General features: G+C 37.7%; 1 protein-coding gene across 7 annotated transcripts in view; it reads right to left on the bottom strand.

The window, feature by feature from the left end:
* Window positions 1–23,962, bottom strand: part of Dpy (fibrillin-like protein dumpy) — an 85,756-nt gene that overhangs the window by 20,464 nt on the left and 41,330 nt on the right. For 3 of the 7 annotated variants that reach the window (XM_070669407.1, XM_070669411.1, XM_070669410.1), the window contains 48 exons: window positions 23,772–23,915; window positions 23,602–23,679; window positions 23,015–23,197; window positions 22,579–22,905; window positions 22,096–22,476; window positions 21,664–21,987; window positions 21,150–21,455; window positions 20,454–20,762; window positions 20,053–20,367; window positions 19,629–19,937; window positions 19,202–19,528; window positions 18,097–19,071; window positions 17,660–17,992; window positions 17,163–17,462; window positions 16,685–17,014; window positions 16,296–16,604; window positions 15,903–16,214; window positions 15,351–15,668; window positions 14,572–15,201; window positions 14,157–14,471; window positions 13,665–13,976; window positions 13,241–13,546; window positions 12,838–13,155; window positions 11,380–11,703; window positions 10,805–11,113; window positions 9,989–10,315; window positions 9,459–9,761; window positions 9,059–9,361; window positions 8,643–8,960; window positions 8,133–8,453; window positions 7,716–8,024; window positions 7,254–7,580; window positions 6,862–7,167; window positions 6,431–6,736; window positions 6,025–6,342; window positions 5,626–5,952; window positions 5,113–5,424; window positions 4,501–4,830; window positions 4,102–4,410; window positions 3,720–4,022; window positions 3,332–3,646; window positions 2,914–3,237; window positions 2,269–2,580; window positions 1,858–2,181; window positions 1,453–1,758; window positions 1,022–1,330; window positions 604–921; window positions 16–342 (listed from right to left, as the gene is read on the bottom strand). In XM_070669407.1, the coding sequence (XP_070525508.1) occupies window positions 16–342; window positions 604–921; window positions 1,022–1,330; window positions 1,453–1,758; window positions 1,858–2,181; window positions 2,269–2,580; window positions 2,914–3,237; window positions 3,332–3,646; window positions 3,720–4,022; window positions 4,102–4,410; window positions 4,501–4,830; window positions 5,113–5,424; window positions 5,626–5,952; window positions 6,025–6,342; window positions 6,431–6,736; window positions 6,862–7,167; window positions 7,254–7,580; window positions 7,716–8,024; window positions 8,133–8,453; window positions 8,643–8,960; window positions 9,059–9,361; window positions 9,459–9,761; window positions 9,989–10,315; window positions 10,805–11,113; window positions 11,380–11,703; window positions 12,838–13,155; window positions 13,241–13,546; window positions 13,665–13,976; window positions 14,157–14,471; window positions 14,572–15,201; window positions 15,351–15,668; window positions 15,903–16,214; window positions 16,296–16,604; window positions 16,685–17,014; window positions 17,163–17,462; window positions 17,660–17,992; window positions 18,097–19,071; window positions 19,202–19,528; window positions 19,629–19,937; window positions 20,053–20,367; window positions 20,454–20,762; window positions 21,150–21,455; window positions 21,664–21,987; window positions 22,096–22,476; window positions 22,579–22,905; window positions 23,015–23,197; window positions 23,602–23,679; window positions 23,772–23,915 (15,648 nt within the window). The remainder of the gene's footprint in view (window positions 1–15; window positions 343–603; window positions 922–1,021; window positions 1,331–1,452; window positions 1,759–1,857; window positions 2,182–2,268; window positions 2,581–2,913; window positions 3,238–3,331; window positions 3,647–3,719; window positions 4,023–4,101; window positions 4,411–4,500; window positions 4,831–5,112; window positions 5,425–5,625; window positions 5,953–6,024; window positions 6,343–6,430; window positions 6,737–6,861; window positions 7,168–7,253; window positions 7,581–7,715; window positions 8,025–8,132; window positions 8,454–8,642; window positions 8,961–9,058; window positions 9,362–9,458; window positions 9,762–9,988; window positions 10,316–10,804; window positions 11,114–11,379; window positions 11,704–12,837; window positions 13,156–13,240; window positions 13,547–13,664; window positions 13,977–14,156; window positions 14,472–14,571; window positions 15,202–15,350; window positions 15,669–15,902; window positions 16,215–16,295; window positions 16,605–16,684; window positions 17,015–17,162; window positions 17,463–17,659; window positions 17,993–18,096; window positions 19,072–19,201; window positions 19,529–19,628; window positions 19,938–20,052; window positions 20,368–20,453; window positions 20,763–21,149; window positions 21,456–21,663; window positions 21,988–22,095; window positions 22,477–22,578; window positions 22,906–23,014; window positions 23,198–23,601; window positions 23,680–23,771; window positions 23,916–23,962) is intronic. The other 4 variants (XM_070669408.1, XM_070669409.1, XM_070669412.1 and 1 more) reach the window with 4 other exon arrangements.

The raw sequence follows: 23,962 nt of genomic DNA, 5'->3' as shown, positions 1-23,962 counted from the left end.
TATATATATAAATACCTATTTCTACTGGGGTGCATAGTGAAAAAGCATCGCCGGTATATCTAGGATAACAGTTGCATACCGGCAAATGATTAATTACTTGACATAATGCATTACGCCCGCACGATCCCGGGCATGGATCTCTACATTTTGTATTTATACAAGCCAAATTAGCAGGGCAGTCCGAATTTAAAATACATTCTGGCCGGCATCCCTCATACGGATTACCAGTATAATTCGGTAAGCACGTACACGAACCGGCACCCTTGAATTCCTTGCACGCAGCATTAGAGCCACATGGAGAGGGAGTGCAGGGATCAACTGGTGCTGGTGGCAATGGGATAGCTAAAAAAATGACTTCAGTGAGCATTCGGAGTTTGTGAGAAAAACAAAGAAAAAAGTAGAAATGTTCCCGTATAAATTAGAATATTAAAATTAATATAATTACGGTGATTTTTTATTTCAATGAAATAGATACAGAAAAGATTTTTATTCGTGACATAATAATTATGTTACAAAATGCACTTTTCCATATCAATAGTTTAATATTAAGTATTAATTAAATCACCGAAATTATACTAGTTTTAATTTTTGACTGGTACTTACGTTCTCTCAAAGTACATTGAGTGAATGGATCACCGGTATAACCGTTTACGCAAGAACACATCGGGGTATGACTGACGACGTGACAATTAGCGTTTGCTCCGCAAGAACCAACGCACGGATCCTGACATTTTTTATTAATACAGGCTAAATAATTGGAACACTCGCTGTTACTGATGCATTCTGCTCTACAATTAGGCGGACTACCGATAAAATCGGGTAAACATGTGCACGCAGATTCGTCGCCACGAGGTTGGCATTGCGAGTTAGGACCGCACGGGTTTGGCTTACATGGCGTAGGGGATGATACAGGTAATTGTGCTAGAAGGGCAAAATTTAATATAAAAAGAAGTAAACAAAGAATTTCTTAAAATGTCCAAGAGAGTGTAGTCGTAAATAAGTTGTAATAAAAAATACTTACGCGGTGCTAAATAACATCTAACAAAAGGATCACCCGTTTGAGACGGTGGACAAATGCAAATCGGATTATGATTTACTACTTGACAGGATGCACCTAAGCCACAACTTCCCGGACAAGGATTTGCACATTTCTGGTTACTACAAGCTTCATTCTGGGGGCAATCTGTGCTTACTATGCACTCGGGTCTGCAGGTCGGAGGGCTACCTAAATACCCTCTTATACAAGAACAAACTGCCTGGTTATTTATAACGCGGCATTCGCTATTCGGTCCACAGGGCGACGGGGCGCATGGATTAGCGGGTGGCACGTCTAGTATATAAAAATATAATTGACAATTAATTAAAAAATAACAAAATGTTATTTTATACTATTTATAACACTGAAAGTAGGGACGATCTGTAAAAATCTTTAAATTATAGGATATTATATACCTTGCAGAGGTGTGCATTGACTAAATGCGTTGCCGGTCATATTTCTAGGACAACTGCACATAGGAATATGACCGATTACGGTGCATAATGCGTTAACGGCACAAGCTCCGGGGCATGGGTCCATACATTTGTTACGTACGCATGCTCTATCACGGGGGCAATCCGCGTTTAGAACACATTCCGGTCGACAACCTACATTCGGATCTCCTCGAAATTCTGGTAAGCATGTACAAATACCGTTAAAGCATTGCGCGTTAGGGCCACAGGGCGATGGGACGCAGACATCTTCAACCGGGGATGGTGTCGCTGCAAAATATAATCGATACAGGGATTAACGGTTCGAGCTTGAATTAAGTTTATCAAGTTGTCGAATTAATTTATTACTAAATGGTTCGAGACGCTTACGTGCTGGTAATATTTCGCAAAAAATAAAGGTATTTCCAGTATAGCCTTCGGGACATCTGCACGTGGGGATGTGATTAATGACCGAGCATAAAGCATTGGTACCGCACGAACCAGGACATGGATCCACACATTTCATATTAATGCATGCTTTATCACTCGAGCATTCCGAATGTATAGTACATTCCGGTCTGCAATTAGGTGGCTGACCCATGTAATTCTCCAGGCAAGTGCACGCGGGAGAATCACCAACATTTCTGCATTGAGAAAAGCTACCACACGGGGACGGCACGCAAGGGTCTTTCTGTACTAATGATGGTGTTACAGCTGAAAGATAGATCGGAAATATGAGATAATATATATCGAGAGATTGAGTTAATATAATTTTTTATATTTATTTAATAATGGGCTTACGTGGAATTAATGAGCATATGGTGAATGGATCTCCACTGTAACCGGACATACAACTGCAGATAGGGCTATGATTAACGACTATGCAATTCGTATTAAGTCCACATGGGCTTGGGCAGGGATTCACGCATTTGTAATCCTTGCATACTAATTGTGGGGAACATTCTGAGCTTGCGACACATTCAGGTCTACATGCAGGCGGGGTTCCAATATATGTCGGGAGACATGAACAAACTGCTTGTCCCGATACTTCTTTGCATTTGCTGTTAGGTCCACAGGGCGATGGGGCACAAACATTCTCATCTGAGACTATTTCTGAGAAAATGTAATAAATTAGTAAAATTTACGTAAATTAAAAAAAAATTAATAAATATAACATTTTTTAATTTGATTTTAAAAGCAATATAAATTAAGTAATAAAATAAAAAATTTTTTAATAAAAGATAATAAAATAAAATAAAAAAAAATAAAAAATAAAAGAATTATATTAAATATTTTATGATAATTTAATATACTTGTATAAAAATATTTATTTGACGATTAAAAAATGTAATTTAAGACGATATCCTTTGTAAATAATTAATTTATCTTTTTTACCATAAAAAATTTCATAAAATAATATTAAATCGTCTAATTAACGACACTTACTATCTACGGAACAAGTTGTGAAAGGGTCTCCTGTATATCCGGGAAGACATGTGCACATTGGTTGATGATTTACAACTGAACATTCAGCATTTTGACCGCACATGCCGGCGCAGGGATTAGTGCATTTATTTCGTATGCACATCAAATTAGATGGACAATCGGGATTAATGATGCATTCGGGTCGACATGCTAAGTATGGATTGCCAACATAGCTAGAAATGCATTGACAAATTGCGACACCGTCTCGTTCTCTACATATTGCATTCGCACCGCATTCGAAGCTGGCGCAGGGCGATGGTTCTGGTTCCAGATCTATTGGGCGGGCTAAAACAATGTAAAGGGCAAAGGGATTAAGCAATGTCGCATAAATATAAGACTCTGGTCTTATAGTTTGACATAAAATGGTTTTATCCCTTACGTATTGCAGAACAACGCATGTACGGATCACCAGTGAGACCGTAAGAACAGACGCAATGAGGCACGTGTTGTACTACACGGCACTCAGCATTCTCTCCGCATAAATTTGGGCAGGGATCTCTGCATTTTTGTTGCATACAACTTTGATGGCTGAGGCATTCGGAATTGGAAATACATTCAGGTCGGCAAAAAGGGGGTGAGCCTCTGTACTCGGGTAAGCACGAGCAAGATGGCAAATCATTAACAATCTGACACTGAGCGTACGGGCCGCAGGGTGAAGGCTGGCAAGGATTTATTATAACCGGTGTTACTGCTTCTAAAAAATATTTTTGGATTTTAATCTGGTGGTCGGGGCTAATGCAATACACTTTAAATAAAAATTATCTTACTTATAACATCGCATCTGATAAATGGATCGCCTGTGTATCGTTCGGGACATGAACAAACAGGGTTGTGATTGACAACTACGCATCTTGCTTGAATGCCACATGTACCGGGGCAAGGATCTCTGCATTTTTGATTAGCACAAGCTTCATTTAGTGGACAGTCTGAACTAAGTGTACATTCGGGTCGACAAAGAGGCGGCGATCCGAGAAATTCTGGTGCACAAGTACACACGGCTTGGCCATTTAATTCTCGGCATATACTATTGGGACCACAAGGATTCGGGCTGCATGGTCTCGTCTCGGGTACTACGTATAATAAAGTAAACGCTATTTAACGTACTTTCAAAAATATATAAATTAGATTTTTTTACTTTTGATACCATACCTCTCATTATATCACAAGAAATAAATGCATTTCCTGTAGTACCGGAGGGACAACTGCACATTGGTGTGTGATTTATTACATTGCACAAACTATTTTGCCCGCAAGTACCTAGACAAGGGTCAACACATTTATTTCGTATACAAGCCTTGTCGGTTGAACAGTCTGTGCTAAGTACGCATTCGGGTCGACAGCCAATATATGGATCGCCAAAATATTCAGGTAAGCAAATACAATTGCCATTGTTGCATCGAGTATTTGGTCCACAAGATAATCTATTGCATGGATCAGTTGACTGAGTTGGCTCGTTATCTATATTATTACAATTGTCAATTAAATCGATTTATAAATGACGATATAAAAAAAACATTATAAAAAATTAAAATTTTAATTGTAACTTACAAATTGGCATAGGTTGACAACCAGTAAATGGATCACCAGTATAACTTTCTATGCATCTACAGATCGGAATGTGGTTGTGTACAGTACAATCGGCATTTAAACCACAAGAACCTGGACAAGGATCTTGACATTTCTCGCGAATGCAAGCCTGATTGCTTGGACAATCGGCAGGAATAATACATTCGGGGCGACAATTTGGTGGTGTACCGATATAATTAATCATACAAGAACAAGATGGATAACCATTAATATTGCGACATTGCGAGTTCGCTCCACACGGGGAAGGTATGCACGGATCCGACGGTAAACTCGGTAAGTAGTTTGAAGAAGCTAAAATTTAAAATAAAATCTCAAAATAAAATTATTAAATATATTTTTTTTAAATTAATATAACTAACCTTTGATTAAAAAAAAATAATATTTTAAAAATTAATATCATTAACCTCTAATTAAAAAAAAATATATTTTAAAAATTAATATAATTAACCTTTAATGAAAAAAAAATATAATACTTTAAAATGTTCTATGTATATAATAATAAAAAATAATTTTTAAATATGAAAAAAATAATTAAAGCAAACTTTCTAATGTACATAATATTTGTGTGCTTACGTGGTACAAATAAGCAGCGTATAAATGGATCACCACTGAATCCTGGTTTACACGAGCATATTGGACTATGATTCACGACTCTACACGTCGTATCTTGACCGCACGAGTTGGGACAAGGATCAACACATTTATTATTCTCGCAAGCGCGATTTGTCGCGCAATTTGTACTAACTGTGCATTCAGGTTTGCAACCGGGCGGTGCGCCGATATAACTCGGTAAACAGGAGCAAACAGCTTGGCCATTACTTGCTCTACATTGACTATATGGTCCGCAAGGGGATGGTTGACAAGGATTAATATCTGTTACAACCGCTAAAAAGAGATTATGTAGATAAAGTCACCTAATTATCTCCGAGACGGATATATGTATGGAGTGAATCTTCATGGATAGAAAAAAAATCGTAATCGACCGAGCGCTCCGTGCATTGTAATGCATAGCATTCGAAGCGCCGGTCGAAAACGATTTACTTCCACCCAATAAGATTCAATCATTAATTTTAAATAGTTTCTTACGAGTTTCGACGATAAGGCTGCAAAATATAAATGGATTTCCTGTGTATCGCTCGAAGCAAGTGCAAGTTGGCGCGTGATTAATCACGTAGCATTGTGCATTTTGACCACATGTTCCTGGACACGGATCTCTACATTTTAAACCGATGCATGCCTGATTAGACGGACAATCGGAATTGAGCGTACACTCGGGTCTGCATCCTTCATAAGGATTACCAATGTAGTCAGATGAACACGAGCAAGAACCAGCATTTTGCTGAACTTTGCATACGGCATTCGCACCACATGGAGATGGTGTACATGGCGTAAATATGCTAGGTTGTATATCAACTAAAATAAAATTTGAATAATTAAATTATCCGTTCTTAAAAGTTAAATATTTTAATTGTAAAAATTGCTTACATTGTTGGGGAGAACAATGCGTAAACGGATCACCAGTATATCCAGGGGTACACGCGCACATAGGCGTGTGGCTAACGACATTGCAAATGGCATTAATACCACATGCGTTAATGCACGGATCGCGACATTTTTGATTAATACAAGCCATTTTGTTCGAACACTCGCTATTGCTGATACATTCGTACCGGCAATTCGGGGGTGATCCAATAAATTCTTGCAAACATGAACAAGAGGGTTGATCATTAATTACTTTGCACTGCGCATTTGGTCCACACGGTGATGGTTGACAAGGATTAAGCACAGGCAACGGATCTTCAGCTTTAAAAATAATATCGGTTAGTTAACCGAAAAGCTAGATAATTTAATAATTAAAAATAATTGTAAAAAGAGTAAATAATTTTCTTACGAAGAGGGAAGCAATTAATAAACGGATCTCCAGTCATTCCAGAACGGCAGATACAGACAGGATTGTGATTAATAACGTTGCAAACTGTGTTACGTCCGCAACTTCCGGGACAAGGGTCTCGACACCTTTGATTAGTGCACGCCTCATTTTTCGGGCAATCTGAGCTAATTACACATTCGGGTCTGCAAGTCGGAGGTGCCCCGATAAATTCACTTATACAACTACATACAGCCTGCATATTATTTTGTCGGCACTGGCTGTTTGGACCACATGGAGATGGATTACACGGATTACTAATGGGCGGTGCTATAAGAAAAGATTTTAATAGTAGAATAAAAATTTGATGTGAATAATTCGGGAAATAAAGAGAATAAATAAAATCGATATTTTGACATAGTGATTATGTTTAGAACTTATTAAAAAAAAAATACCTTGGGCGGGAGAACACAAGACGAATGCACTTCCATCCATTCCCGATGGACAACTACACATGGGAACATGATTATACACGTTGCATAGAGCATTTTGGCCGCAAACACCTGGACAAGGATCTATGCATTTATTTCGCACGCATGCCTGCGTATTTGGGCAATCGTTATTCAATACGCATTCCGGCCGACAACCACTGTAAGGGTCTCCGAAATATTCTGCTATGCAAACACAAATTCCTCCGTTACATTCCGTATTAGGTCCACAAGGCGAAGGTGTGCATGGATCCGGTTTTGAGGGGGCAACAACTGTAATAAATTCGCGTAAACAAAAAGAAAATTAAGAGAAGAAAATAAAAAAATATTATATATTTTTAAAAAGAGAAAAATCTTACGAGGCTGTACGGAACATCCGATAAAAGGGTCACCAGTATAATCAGGCAAACACGAACAAATCGGTACGTGATTTACAACACTGCACTCGGCCATAATGCCACACGAGCCAGGACAAGGATTTCTACATCTTTGTTGCATGCAAGCCATATTAGCTGGGCATTCTGTATTAATTGTACATTCTGGTTTACAATTTGGCGGACTGCCTTTGTACGTTGGCAAACAAGAACACGATGGTACTCCTCCTATATTGCGACATTCAGAAAACACGCCACAAGGGGATGGTACGCACGGGTCTCTTGCAATATCACTTACAATTGGCGGATTCACTGCAATTAAGTAATTTTGGGATAAATACTGTATACTTGTATTTACTGATAAATAATTGCGAATTAATATGCGCACATATATTCGCCGAATTAAATACCAATAATATTAGAACAAATAAAAATTATAATTCGTACCAGGTGCTTGGAAACAAACAGTGAATGGATCACCGGTAAATCCATTTCTACAGGAACAAATCGGATTATGTTTAATGACTTTGCAATTTGAATTTCTGCCGCAGGAGCCAGGGCAGGGATCTTGACACTTTTGATTTAAACAAGCAAGATTGAGGGGACAATCTGAGCTTGTCACGCATTCAGGGCGACATGCCGGTGGGCTACCGATAAAATTCGATAAGCAAGAACAAACTGCTTGATTATTATTAACACGACATTGACTGTTGGGTCCACAAGGCGATGGATTGCAAACATCCCTCACGGTATCGACTAAAATAATAAATGCATCTTTAAAAAATTTTGATATTAAAAGAAAAAAATCTTTAAAAAAATTAAAAAAATTTTTAACTTTTTAATATTAACGGAAATAGTTCGTACCGACATCGCGCATTACAGTGCAGTATTGGAAGGGGTTGCCGCTATAACCGGAAATACATGTGCAAGATGGTCGATGATTAATAACTTGACATTCGGCAAATTGTCCGCAGACACCAGGGCATGGATCTCTGCACTTTGATTGCACACAGGCAAGTAAAGATATGCAATCCGTATCAACTACGCATTCTGGTCGACATCCTTCATAAGGATTTCCGACATAATCTGGTAAGCAAGAACAAGATCCAACACCAAACTGTTCTTTACAAACGGCGTTAAAGCCACAAGGCGATGGTTTACAGGGTGATAATGGAACTGGCGTGGCTGAAAAGAAAATACGAACTAAAAAACTGCCTAATTTTAACAACTTTAAAAAAATTAAACAAAGTAAACATTATTTGAAAATCACCGAGTCAGTTTATAATTAATTAAAAATAATAAATTAGATATTTTCTATGTTCTGTTCGGATCTAAATATAATTTTAATTTTGTATATATGAATTTAATGCTTACGTGGATTCAATACACATTGTGTAAATGGATCACCGGTAAAATCGTTGGGACAAACGCACATAGGTGTGTGGCTCACCACACGACAATCGGCGTTGGCTCCGCAAGAGCCTTCGCAGGGATCTCTACATTTCTGATTCATGCATGCTAAATAAGCAGGGCATTCACTGTTACTAATGCACTCTGGTTTGCAATACGGTGGGGAACCTAAGAATCCATTCAGACAAGAGCATGATGGCGCATCGCCTACAACTCTACACTCGGCGTTTGCTCCACAAGGAGATGGTACACAGGGATTTGTTTGCAACACAGGTTCAATTGCTAATTAAAAGAAAAAATCATCAAATAAAGAAATTTAAAATTAAATAAAAAATTAAATTACGACTCAATGGCTCTTTGTAATTAATATTTGATCTTACGTCGTGGAATGCATCGAATAAATGGATCTCCGGTGAGTTCTCCGCAGCTACATATAGGATTGTGATTAATCACTTGGCATGTGGCTTGAATTCCGCATGCACCGAGGCAAGGGTTTATGCATTTTTGATTACTACATGCTTCTGTCAAAAGACATTCGGAACTGACAGTACATTCCGGCCTGCATGCTGGTGGTACGCCTAAGAATCCTGATACACACGAGCATACAGGTTGCCCATTATTTTCTCGGCAAACACTATTAGGCCCGCAAGGTGAGGGTGAACAGGGATCTCCTCTCGGGGTATCTAACATTTAATTCAATAACAATCTTATTCTTTGTTGTTCTCAAAAAAAGAATAGTATCAATAAAATTTTTTTAAATTATTAAGATAAAAATTATACCTTCGACTATGGAACATTGAACAAAGGCATTGCCGGTCATTCCGGGCGGGCAGGTGCACATAGGCACATGATTATATACAGAACACAGTGCATTTCGACCGCACGTGCCAGGACAAGGATCCACGCATTTATTGCGTACGCATGCACGACTGTAAACGCAGTCAGTGTTCATAACACACTCAGGACGGCAACCTACGTAAGGATCACCTTGGTATTCGGGCAGGCATATGCAAATGCCATTGTTGCATCGTGCATTCGATCCACAAGGGTTCAAATTACAAGGATCGATAACTGCAGGTGCTGCTGTAAAAGAATGTGGATTGAATGAGGAAACGAATTTCAAGAAAAAGTTATAAATAAAATCTCGTAATTTTAACGCATTAAAAAGTTATAAATAAAATTTCGTAATTATAATGCATTAATGCCAATATAGTTTAAAAAAAGTATTCAGGAATATAGCATTATAATTCACAAAATTTTTTTTTTTTTAACAAATCTTTTATGAATTTAGGATGTAAGGAGTCTCTTACTTGTCGGTCTGGGATAACAGTTACTGAAAGGATCACCGGTATATCCCTCGGGACAAGTGCACACGGGCACATGATTATAAACTGTGCACAATGAAGTAATGCCACAAGAACCTAAGCAAGGATCTCTGCATTTTTCATTGCTGCAGGCAAGGTTCATCGGGCATTCGGAATTCACACGGCATTCGGGGCGACAATTCGGTGGCGATCCTTTGTAGATTGGCAAACAAGAGCACGACGGTGTGCCACCAATATTTCTGCACTCAGCATATACACCGCACGGAGACGGTAAACAGGGATCTTTAGGGATTGCAGGAAGATCTAGCGATTCTGAAATTCAATAAGATAAGTGATAATTACTTGCCCTTGTTCCGGGGATGTCTATATTAGCAATTAATTAATTGCATTTATGGGAGTGAAAATAATGAGATGTTATACGATATATTATCGTACATGGTATTAATAGATGCGAAGCTCGATGTTATGAAAAATAAATTTTTGGCAAGTAATAAACTGATGATCGTAAGTTATTCAAGTAAACAACATACGTGAGATGATGACTGCAAATAACTTATGTGAATGAGTGGATGAATAAAGCAGCTGATTGACGCTTCGATGACAAAAAAAAAAATGAAGCTTATAATGGCTCTCCCACATTGAACGCGACGAGCGACGAGCGATATCCAATGAGAGTCCTGCTTTTTTAAAATTACGTTGCCGCGATAGGCAAAAACAGATCTCCCATTGGATATCGCGCTTATTGTTCGACGCTCATTGCATTCAATGTAAAGAGAGCCATAAGAGAGATCAAAATCTTACGTGGAGTGAGGAAACATCTTGTAAAAGGATCTCCGGTATAACCAAGATTACAGACACAGATGGGACTGTGATTAATCACTTTGCATTGTGTATTTACTCCACACGGATCCGGGCAGGGCGATATACATTTTTGGTTGACACAAGCAAGATCCAGAGAGCATTGACTATTCACAACGCATTCTGCTCGACAGTTGGGAGGGCTGCCAATAAAATTCAGAAGACAAGTGCAAACGGCAAGGCCATTTACCTCTCGGCAATTACTATTTGGTCCACAGGGAGATGGGCTGCATGGGTTTGTTTCTGTCAGGACTATGTGGAAAAAAATATGCATGAAATATATTTTAATAAATTATTGTGAAGAATAATATGATACGATAATTTTTTATAAAATCCAAAACATGTATCAATAATCAAATTTCTTTCTAATTAAATTTTTTTTATGCTATAAATAAAATTATAACCCGGCCAAATAAAATGTTTGTGGTATCTAAATATTAAAGTTACTGTATGTATTATTAAAAAGTTCCGCTTTAGAGTGCAATAATCATAATATTTAACAAGGAAATAAATCTTACGGGCTTCGATTATCGGGGAACAGAGCGTGAAGGGATTGCCTGTATAACCGGGAATGCAAGTGCAGATCGGCAAATGATTAACCGATTGACATTGAGCATTAACTCCACAGGTTCCTGGGCAGGGGTCTCTGCATTTTAATCCCACGCACACCAATCTCGTTAAACAGTCAGAATTTTGTGTGCATTCGGGCCTGCATTCTTCGTAAGGATCACCTATATAATCCGGAAGACAGGTGCACGAGCCGACTCCATTGTTTTCGCGACAAACGGCATTGAGGCCACAGGGGGAGGGCTGACACGGCGTTCTAATGTCTAAAGACGTATCTAATAAAGAGAAATTTCACTTAAAACTTAATCAAATCTGCAGTCCTTCAAAAGCAGGTGATAAATCGACGAATATTCGTTTGTTTCCATCGACTTTTTTTTTCACGTTTGCATTGTTCATTAAATAAAACTTTTAATAAGCAATAAGCTTTATCGGGTAGTGCGATGCTTGCGATGGCAACTATTTTATTTTGGGATTTATTTTGTAGTAAGTGCATTGCATTAAGGGTTATTATAATTATTTTTGTGGGTGTTACGCTCTTTGCAAAAGTACCTGGGTATTGTTGCTTTATTTAAGAATTATATATGTGCGGTATAATTATTGGGAGATTCACGGTATCAAAGGTTTGGGTGCTCTTATATTAGTGAATCTTTAACAGATTCGCTTGATTGGGTCAGTGCGTGCAGTAAATATTTCAATAATTAATTACAAGGGTTTTATTTTAGTTGCTCAGTGTCAGGGGTAAGTGCAGCCAAGAGCCTATCGGGTATATAGGCCCCGCCACCAGTTTTAATTACCGGTCATTATTGTTTTTTTGCAGGGAATTTCTCAGGTCAGTACGCTCAGGCAGAGGGATAATTACGTGCTGCATTGTTTCTTTTATTATGTATGGGAATTTGGGACACATACACATAATCCTATGTATTACGGACTTTTAATTGGGAATAAGTGCAATTACGAGCCTAATGTTTATAGGCCTCATCACCTAACACACGCGGTTTATCGTCCCCTTTCGTTAGAATTTTTTTTACGATTTATCATCGTATAAATCTGACGTAATAATTCATTTTCTGATGCGATTTCTAGAGCTACATATGCACATGTTTAGCAATAATTAAACAGTATATTTATCGTAAGTTTTTTAAACTTTAGTTGCTTTTCAAACAAATGTCTTACTTTAATGTAATACGTAGGGCATATTTTTTTTTGGAAAGATTTTTAACTGCTTTAGGTAGTATTATATTTACGTGGCATTATTTAACAAGAAAAATTCTTGAGCGACTATCTTGATTTATTACCATTAGTCACATTCTACAAAGATGTAAGCACTTACCTGCTTACCCGCATGCAAACGGCAATATTTGCTGGAAGGACTGTATAAAAAAATAAAAAAATAACAATCGTGTACTCACCCTCAGGTACTCGTTCACAAGCGCTGAATGGATTTCCAGTATATCCGGCGATGCATGCACAAACAGCGTGGTGATTCACTACCGAGCATTGTGCATTCAAACCGCATAAACCGACACATGGATCGCGACACTTCTGTTGCATACACGCTAATTGCGGCGGACACTCGGGATTAATCGTACACTCCGGCCGACAATTTGGTGGCAAACCGACGTAATTTTCGATACACGAACACACAGGACTGTCACCTCTCACTTGACATTCTGCGTTCGGACCACAAGGCGATGGCAAACACGGATTCATTGGCGTGGGTGGTGTTTCTGTAAATATTTAATTAAAAAAATGTTAACAAAATAAATTACAAAATATATATTTTATTAATAACGTAATATATAAGTAACTTACTTGGTTGCGGATAACATATAGTGAAAGGATCGCCTGTGTAAGATTCGTAGCAACTGCATATTGGATTATGATTAATAACTTGGCAGTTTGCATCCTGTCCACACGTGCCTGGACACGGATCTTGGCATTTATTATTTAGACACGCTAATGTCAATGGACAATCCGCGCTGATGATACATTCTTGTTTGCAAGTGGGTGGACTGCCAATTAAGCCAGGCTGGCACGAACATACAGCATGGTCACTCACAACTTTGCAGATACTGTTTGGTCCACAAGGTGAAGGTGTGCAAGGCTGCTTAATGGTGTCTGCAAATTTTAAAATATTACAAATTATAAATATTTTAATTTTATTTTACTTAATTCATTATATTTAAATTTTAACATTTGTGTATATATTTATTACAAATCATATTTATAAATTTACCATCCGGTATATGTGGTCGGCACGAAAGGAATGGATTTCCAGTATAACCAGGTGGACAGCTACACATTGGAACGTGATTAACAACGTCGCAACGTGCATCGCGACCGCATGTGCCGGGACAGGGGTCCACGCAGTTTTGATTGATGCAAGTTTTGACGCGAGGACAATCTGAATTCATTGTGCATTCCGGTCGACAATATGAGTACGGATCCCCAAAGTAGTTAGACAAGCATCTACATACACCTTCGTTGCATTCCGCGTTAGGCCCGCACGGTGATGGATTGCACAAATCTTCAGGAATTTTTGGTTGCTCTGTAACATTAATTTTTCGTATATTAATAAAAAAAAGATAAATTTTACAGCATAAATTATTTATTTAAATTATGATACGTTTTTTATTAAACAAAATTGATAAAGAAATAAAAAAATGTATCTGTTTTTCCAAATAAAATATATAAAGCAATTTTTAAATGTTTACGTAAAAATACGCACCTTTAATTACTGTACATAAAGTGAAAGGATCGCCGGAATATCCAGATCGACACAAGCAAACTGGTATGTGATTCTGTACTCGACAATCAGCATTTTGACCGCAGGAACCAATGCAAGGATCGCGACATTTTTCCGAGATGCAAGCTTGATTCGACGGACAATCTGTATTAACTACACACTCCGCACGGCAGTTGGGCGGTATTCCTATGTAATTTTTCAAGCACGTGCATGCGGCCTGATTATTAACAACTTTGCATTCCGCATGGAGTCCGCATGGACTAGGAAAACAAGGATCCATTGGTGGTAGCGGTATAACTAAAAAATTAAATATATATATATATATATATATATATATATGTATATAATAATAAAATAATAAAACAAATTAAAACTAATTAAATATCAAGACAATTACCAGGTTCAGGGAAACATCTGGAGAACGGGTCACCTGTCTTTCCTTGAGGGCAACTACAGAGCGGATTGTGATTAATAACGCGGCAATTAGCTTCGATTCCACATGTGCCTGGGCACGGATCAGTGCACTTGTATTTGTAGCATGCTCTATTTTGCGGACATTCTGAATTGACGACACATTCTGGCTTGCAGTTTGGAGGAGCACCGACGAAAGATTCTTGGCACGTACACACGGCTTGATTGTTTATAGCTCGGCACAAGCTATTTGGACCGCAGGGCGAAGGCGAGCATGGATCTCTGACAGTAGGTTCGGTATCCATTTCTGGTTGAAGAATGCAAATCGTAAATGGATCTCCAACGTAACCAGGTTCACAAGTGCACGTAGGAATATGATTGATCACTGAACATTGTGATCGGACGCCGCATACACCTGGACAAGGATCCTTGCATTTGTTGCGAATACAAGCTTTATTTGTAGGGCAATCTGCACTGAGGATGCACTCCGGTTGACAACCTTCGTAAGGATTTCCTTGATAATCATCGATACATATACAAGCGCCAGCATTGTCTCGTTGTTGACAGATCGCATTAGCGCCACACGGCGAAGGTTCACAAGGATTCATCGGTTCTTCTGCAGAAAAAAAAATTACATATCTATTAACTCCAAAAAAGTTTTCTAATAAAATAAAAAAAAAAAAAAAACATAAAAATAATTGAATTAAAATAAAATTATTGGCGTTCTTGGTGATATGATTAATAAGATAAATTAAACAAACGTACCTTCTAATATGCATTGCACAAATGGATTACCCGCATAGCCAATTTTACACGAACACGTCACTGCGTGGTTCACCACTTTACATTCAGCGTTATCTCCACAGGATCCTGGACACGGATCTTTACATTTCATATTTATACAAGATTTTTCTGGCGGGCAATCAGGGTTTATCAAACACTCCGGGCGACAAGACGGTGGAATGCCGATGTACGTAGACAAACATGAACACGATGGTTGCCCATTTGCGTTCTGACAAAGTGCATTTGGTCCACACGGCGAAGGAGTGCAAGGATCGCCTTGATCTTTAGGTTCTAGTGGTACTAAAAACATTCATACAATTTTTTCTACTTATTGTAGTTTAAAAAATTATAATTATAATTATTAATCATATAATTTAATTATGTAAAATATAAAAATATTTTTAATTTAATTTAATTTTATTACTTTATTATTTATTTTATTAAAAAAATTTTTTTTATTTAATTTATTTATTAAATAATTTAATTTAATTTAATTTAAATAAAAAAATATAAAATATAATTAATGTTTCTTACGTGGAATATCGTAACAACTTCTAAACGGATCTCCAGTCTGGCCAGGAAGACAACTGCATATTGGCGAATGATTAATTACTTCGCATCTCGCATTCAAACCACAGGAACCTAAACAGGGATCTGTGCACTTCTTGTTTATGCAAGCTCGTGTTGGCGGACATTCAGAGCTAACAAGACATTCTGGTCTGCAAGATGGTGGAGAACCAAGATAGCCTCGGAGACAAGAACATACAGCGTGATCCTCGATATTGCGACATTGACTGTTTGGTCCGCAAGGTGACGGCGAGCACGGATCTCTTCGAGAATCTGGTACTGCAACACACGAAAGAACAAATTAATTTTGCATTAAATATCAATTTAAAAATATGTGCAAAAAAATCTTTTATTGCTTACCTCTAGGTTGAACACGACAACTAACGAAGGGATCGCCAATGTATCCGGATGGACAAGAACAAACAGGTATATGATTTACCACGTCGCATTGAGCGTTTTGGCCACATATTCCAGGACAAGGATCCTTGCATTTGTTCTTCAAGCAAGTTTTATCGCGGGCACATTCTGAATTGAGAATACACTCGGGACGACAAGCCTCGTAAGGATTACCAATATATTCGGGCAAGCATCTGCATTCACCATTATCGCATACGGCATTCGGACCGCATGGAGATAAAGCGCAAGGATCTATAGATGGTGGTTCTGTAACTACAGAGATAAAACATTTTTAAATTAAATAATTAATTTTTCACTAAACAGCTCATGTTAATAATAAATTGCTTGTTTACCCGGTGGAATAATGTTGCATTGCGTAAATGGATCTCCGGTAAAACCTTCGATACATGTACAAACTGGCAGATGATTTAATATGTGACATTGAGCGTTTATTCCGCATGAACCTGGGCACGGATCAGCACACCTCTGATTAACACATGCGAGATGACTCTTACATTCAGAACTTAAAATACATTCCGGTCGACATTGCGGTGGTACACCAATGTAATTTGGCAAACAAGAACAAGCGGGATTGCCGGATATTATTTGACATAAAGAATTTGGGCCACAAGGCGATGGGCTGCAAGACGGAGGTCGCTCAGTTATCGGAGTTTCGGTAGGAACTAAAAAATAATTATTATACATTTTTATTATTTACGAAAATAATGTATTCAGTTTATATTATATGCAAAAAATTAACAAAATTATATTAATAATATATCGTCTATAAATAAAAAAGTGAGATGTAATATGCAATAACGTAATACTTACCATACGGCGAACAAAAAGTGAACGGATCTCCCGTAAAACCGACAGGACAAGTGCAAATTGGATTATGATTTTTGGTAATACATTGCGCTCTCAATCCACAAGTATTTGGGCAAGGATCTGCACATTTTTTATTTACACATGCCAGATGAAGTGGGCATTCAGCATTAACGATACATTCTGGTCTGCATGATGGTGGAATACCCCTGTATTCTGGTAAACAAGTGCATACAGCTTGACCATTAACGACTCGACATTTACTATTAGGTCCACAAGGTGATGGAGAGCATGGTTCCGACGATTCTAAGAAAAAAAAAATTTTATTATAATAATCTTTAATGTTATGTAATAATTATTTTAATATGTAATAATATGTAATATGTAATAATTTTTTGTATGTAAATGTAATAATTGTTAAATATGTAATAATTATTTTAAAAATATATTTTTTAAACTGCGTACAATTTTTTAGTCATAATTGTATTATTAAAAACATTTACTTGTTACTTCTTCGATTTCACAAGCAAAGTACGGATCTCCTGTATAACCCGGTGGACACAAGCAGACAGGAACGTGCGCTTGAACATTACAGATAGACAATGTTCCACATGTATTTGGACACGGATCTGTGCATTTGAAACCGACACACGCCAATTGCGATGCACAGTCATTGTTCGTTTCGCATTCTCTGTGGCATCCTTTAATAACATCGTAAGGATCTCCAATTAAGTCAGGTGGACATCCGCAAGCACCAGCTCCGTTTCTTTCGCGACATTGCGCATTGGGACCGCAAGGATTCGGCGAGCATGGATGCGTTACAGTTTTATCTGTCGCTATAAAAATAACAGAATAAAAGTTTATAATATTTTTACATAAAGCACAGTAATTATTAAAACATTTTTGACAGTTTAATTCGATAGCTATTTTTTTTACTTACGTGGCGGAGATGCTAAAATACAACGCACAGTAGGGTCGCCTTCGTATCCTTCTGGGCAGGTGCAAATGGGAACGTGATTTTGTACTGTGCATCTAGCAATTTCACCACAAGCACCAGGACAGGGATTCTTGCATCTCTGATTGATACACGCTGCGGTATTGAAGCATTCTGAATTGTCGGTACATTCTGGTCTACAATTCGGTGGACGGCCAATATAATTTTGCAAACACGAACATGCCGGGTGAGAGGCTATTACTCTGCACTGTGAGTTTGGACCACACGGATTCGGCAGACAAGGATCTCCTTCTCCTTTCGGTAACGGCGAGGTCGTGCTAATTCTGGTGCAATGCACAAAAGGATCGCCGGAGTAGCCGTTGGCGCAGCTACAGATCGGATTATGATTTACCGTAAGACAATTTGTATTTTGGCCGCAAGAACCTGGACATGGATCTGCACACTTGTTATTGATGCATGCTCTATTCTGTGGACACTCGGAACTAACAATACAACCCGGTCGACACGTTGGAGGAATTCCAGAGAATCCCGGTTGACAAAGACACACCGCGTGTCCGTCTTGCGTTCGACAGTTGCTATTGGGACCACACGGCGATGGATTACAAGGATCAATTGGAATGGGTAATGGCGTTATGACGTCGATAATAGTACAGCCGTTCACCGGATCACCAGTATAACCAGGTATGCAAGAACACATTGGAGCATGATTGACTACGCGGCATGTAGCATCTTGACCACAAGTACCAGGACACGGATTAATACACTTGTTGTTTAAACAAGCCTTACTGCGATCGCAATCAGCATTAGTTACACATTCAGGTCTGCAAGCGATGTATGGATCACCAAAGTATTGCGGTAGACAAGTACACGATCCAACGCCGTTTCGTTCATTGCACACTGCGTTGGCGCCGCACGGTGACGGATTGCACGGTGTACGAGGTTGCTCCGTCGTAGTGGGTACTAAAAATAATTAATTATTTTTAATATTAAATATATATATTAATAATAAAACATATTAATAATAAAAAAATATATATTAAATATATATATAATAATTTAACTTTTCACAATTTTTATTTAAAAAATATACCTTCTACGATCGGTACACATTCAGTGAATGGATCGCCCGTATAGCCGCCGTTACAAATGCAAACAGGATTATGTTTTACGACGTTGCAATATGTGTTCACTCCACAAGAACCTGGGCATGGGTCCACACACTGTTCGTTTTGACATGCCAAATTTCCAGGACATCCTTCATTTATGACACACTCTGGACGGCAATTTGGAGCGCGGCCCACATAATTCGGTAAACATGAGCACGCCGGAAAACCATCAATCGCCCGACATTGAGAATTCGGTCCGCAAGGCGAAGGGACGCAAGGATTGCCGCTTGGTTTTGGTAATGGTGTTACTTCTGTTATAATTACGCATCGATTTAAAAAATTAAAATAATTTAAAATAAAAGAAATTTAAAATAAAATATTTAAAAATAGTAAGAAAAATTTTAAACTTACCCTCCTTAACGCAACCGAAGAATGGATCACCACTATAGCCAATCGCGCAGATACAAACTGGATTATGATTAATCACACGGCAATCTGCATTTACACCACACGTGCCTAAACAAGGGTCTTTGCATCTCTGATTAATACATGCCGTATTTGGACTACAATCGGTGCTGACTACACACTCCGGTCGACACGACGGTGGACTACCAATGTAATTAGGTTGACAGGAGCATACTGCGTGATTATCGATAACGCGGCAGTTACTATATGGTCCACAAGGAGATGGTTGGCATGTATCGCCCGGTACCGCAGGTTCTTTAAAATATAAATCACATAAATTGAATAAATAAAATACCATAAATCAAATAAATCACATAAGTATTTTCTTAAATATAGTTGTCAGAAACGTCAAAAAAAATCATCGACGTACTTATAGGTATGTGGCAAGACGTAAGTGGGTCTCCAGTATAACCAGAAAGACAACTGCAGGATGGCTGATGATTATAAACTTGACATTGCGCATTAATTCCACACGCTCCTACACAAGGATCCTTGCACTTATTATTAATACAAGCCTTAGTATGAGTACAATCTGAATTTTGGACGCATTCCGGTCTGCAGCCTTCATAAGGATCACCAGTGTAATCGGGGAGACAAGTACAAGATCCTGCGCCATTCCGTTCTTTACATACGGCGTTCGTACCGCAAGGTGAAGGTTCGCATGGAAATTGCACTGGGATAACAACTACAAAGTAAAAATAAATTTATCCATAATATAAAATTTTTTTAATTTAAGTTAAAATAAAATAAAAAAAAAATTAATAAAATTACCTTTGGCGCAGCCTGAGAAAGGATCTCCCTCGTAGTCTTCGTAACAGTGGCATATAGGTCGATGATTTTGCACCGTACAATTCGTGTTAAAACCACATGATCCAATGCATGGATCCAAACATTTCTTTTGTATGCAAGCTAAAGAGCTAACACAGTCTTGATCAATTACACACTCTGGTCTACAATTCGGCGGTGCTCCAAACATGCCACTGATGCATGTGCATATTGGATGATTTTCTTGAACGCGACAATCAGCGTTAGGTCCGCAAGGCGATGGCAAACAAGGATTTGTTGTTGGCCGTAAAGGTTCTAAAAAAATGCAATAATAAAAGTCAAAAATTTAAATTTAATAAATGTTAAATTCCATTTTATATTGCAACATAAACATTTTAATTACAGTTTTGCGTTATATGTATATATTTAATAACTGAAAAATCTAATTAATTTTAACTAAAATTTTAATTAATTAATATTTCAAACAAATTAAAAAAATATACTATAATTTACAGAGCGTGCGTCATGCTCTTAAAACCTCCTACTTGTTAACTAACGTTTACTTTCGTTTGGCACAAAGCGAACTAAGCGAGAGAACCGCCAATCGCGTCGTGGAAAAAAAGCAACAATATTTCGAAATAAGAGGTAACAATAAAAGCGATTTTATTCTTAACTCTAATGTTTTTAGATAGAAAATATTACCTTCTTTAGTGCATTGTGTAAACGGATCGCCAGCGTAGTGACGAGGACAACTACAGATCGGATTATGATTGATAACTTGGCAATCAGCGTTTAATCCGCATAATCCCGGACAGGGATCGTTACATTTTTGATTAATACAAGCCAAGTGAGCCGGACACTCTGTACTAACAAGGCATTCTGGACGACAATGCGGTGGAGTGCCCTGATAACCTGGACTACATGAGCAAACCGCACGGTCATTCATTACACGACAAATACTATGTGGACCGCATGGTGATGGCATGCACGGATTCTGATCGGGCACTACTAAAAAATAAAATTAATTTATAATAATTTTTAAACTTAAAAATTATAATAAAATTAATTTATAATAATTTTTAAGTTTAAAAATTATTATAAAATTAATTTATAATTAATTTTATAATAATTTAAAACTTAAAAATTATTTTGTAAACTAAATTAGAAGTATTGTATGACAAATAAAACAAATAATATGTAAAATATATCTACGTACAAGGTTTTTCTATTTTACAGGCTCTAAATGGATCTCCGGTATATCCTGGTAAACAAGAGCACATTGGAAGATGATCGACAACTTCACAATGAGCATTAGCGCCACATACGCCCGGACATGGATCTCTGCAATGCTGATTGAAGCAAGCCAGATGACTTTCGCAATCCCGATTAATAATACATTCAGCCTCACAGCCGTCTATATAAGGATTCCCGACAAATGGTGGTATGCATGTGCATTTGGCTATTCCATCAATCGCAGTACAAATAGCGTTTTTGCCGCAAGGTGATAATAAACAAGGGTCATACGGTTCCGCTGGTCGTGCTGCAATAATAATAAAACGTTTTATCGTTGATATACACACAAGATATAATTCGATGATTAATAGTTTGAAATAAATTCATTATTTAATATTAAATTAAAAATAACTACCTCCGCAACTTTTGTATGGATTCCCAATCGTAAAATCTGGACAGTAACAAGGCGGTACTCTTGTGCTGTTGCACCTGGCCCCAAAACCACACGGATTGAATTCACACTGGTCAATTTTCGGCACGCATCCTCTGATAGTGTTAGGGCTTTCAATATACCCAGATAGACAAGTGCATTTTGCAAAACCATTATCCAACACGGAACACCGAGTGTTAGGACCGCAAGGAGAAGGATCGCAAGAAGTACTGGGAAGAATGCACGGAATATGCGGCGGATCGCCTTCATATCCCGGCAAACAGAAACACTTGACTTGTCCGTTTACCACTCGGCATCCTGAATTAGTGCCACAGGGATTACCTTCACACTGATCACCTTCAGGAACTGAATTACAAAATAATTCGTTAAAAAATTAATTTCTTTTACTTTTACTATACTTATAATTAAATCAATATATTAAAACGAATATAAAAAATTTATACATACTGCACTGTTCGAATGGACTTCCAGTTAGACCTTTCGGACAGAAACAAACGGGATTTCCATTGTCATTTTCGCATAAAGCGTTTAAGCCGCATGGATTTGGAACGCAAGGGTCGACAGCCGATACTATTTCCTGACAACCAACGTGAGGATTTCCTTGATAACCTGGGAGGCATGTACATTGCGCTTGATGATTACTGGAGACACACTTTGCATTATCTCCACAATCATATTCGACGCAAGGATTAATGCATTGTCTGTTAAGTCGATCGCAGTATTTATGCGGAGGACAGTCTTCGTTATATTGGCAAATATTCTTCGGTTCTTCCACTGAAACAATAACACGTAACGATATATTTTTACATACATTAAATTTTTACAACTAATTTTTTATTAGTTGCAGCTTTATTAATTTTATATTTAATTAAACAAAACTTACATAAATCGCAATAAGAAAATCCATTTCCATGATAACCTTCTTCACAACTGCAGTCTGCTCCATGATTCTTATTAATACAAACAGCGTGTTCCGCACAAGGATTTCGAGCTAGACATGGATCCTGGCAAGTGTTCGCAATGCACACTTGGGACAAGAGGCAATCCCAGTCGCTAGTGCAATCAACTAGAGAAAGAGTGGTAAAGCCCATGTAACCCCAAAAAGTGTGCACAAGTATAAGAATTTAAATAAAGGAAATTTTATTTGCGTAGTAACGTGTCTCTTTTAATTTATATGTGCGAAAAAAGTATGCAAATTTTTAATTAAAAGAAAAAATTTTTTTAAGATAAGTAAAATGTATTAAAAAATAATTAATACGAGTATCGCAAAGAAATCTTTTGTCGAGATCATGCACGATTGTTATAATGGGAATGAACATTTTGTGCCTTGTATGAAAATCTTATATATAATTTGCGAAATATGTACGTGAGATATGTACAGTACATACATATTTACAAATTTCTCAGCTATAAAATTAACTGAAAATAAAATTAAATAAAACCAAGCACGGTGTTGACGATAATACGAACCTTTGCTGCAACTATTTGTCGATGGATCGCACTGCGTACCAGGTGAACAATAAGGACACTCCGCCTCGTTGGTCTCCACTAAAAAAAAAAAAAAAAAAAAAATCATATAAAGTAATAAGTATTGTTTTTATTAAGGATATGTAAAACGTTTGATTTAATTGCAAATATACCTTTGACGCAGACCGGCCTATGATATTGAACGTGGCAAGCTTCGACGAAGTCACATGGATTACCCAAAGCGCAAGGATTTACACACTGATGATTTACGCAAGCCAATTGAGTGGAACAGTCGTTGTGCGTTGTACATTTCACGTCTAACGGAATAAATATACATTAGATGCAAAACTTAATGTTATAAAAG

This window comes from Cardiocondyla obscurior, linkage group LG19, assembly GCF_019399895.1.
Source record: "Cardiocondyla obscurior isolate alpha-2009 linkage group LG19, Cobs3.1, whole genome shotgun sequence".
NCBI classification, from domain to species: Eukaryota; Metazoa; Arthropoda; class Insecta; order Hymenoptera; family Formicidae; genus Cardiocondyla; species Cardiocondyla obscurior.
Note: the sequence above shows the minus strand (reverse complement) of the source record. Positions and strands in the feature narration are given on the sequence as shown.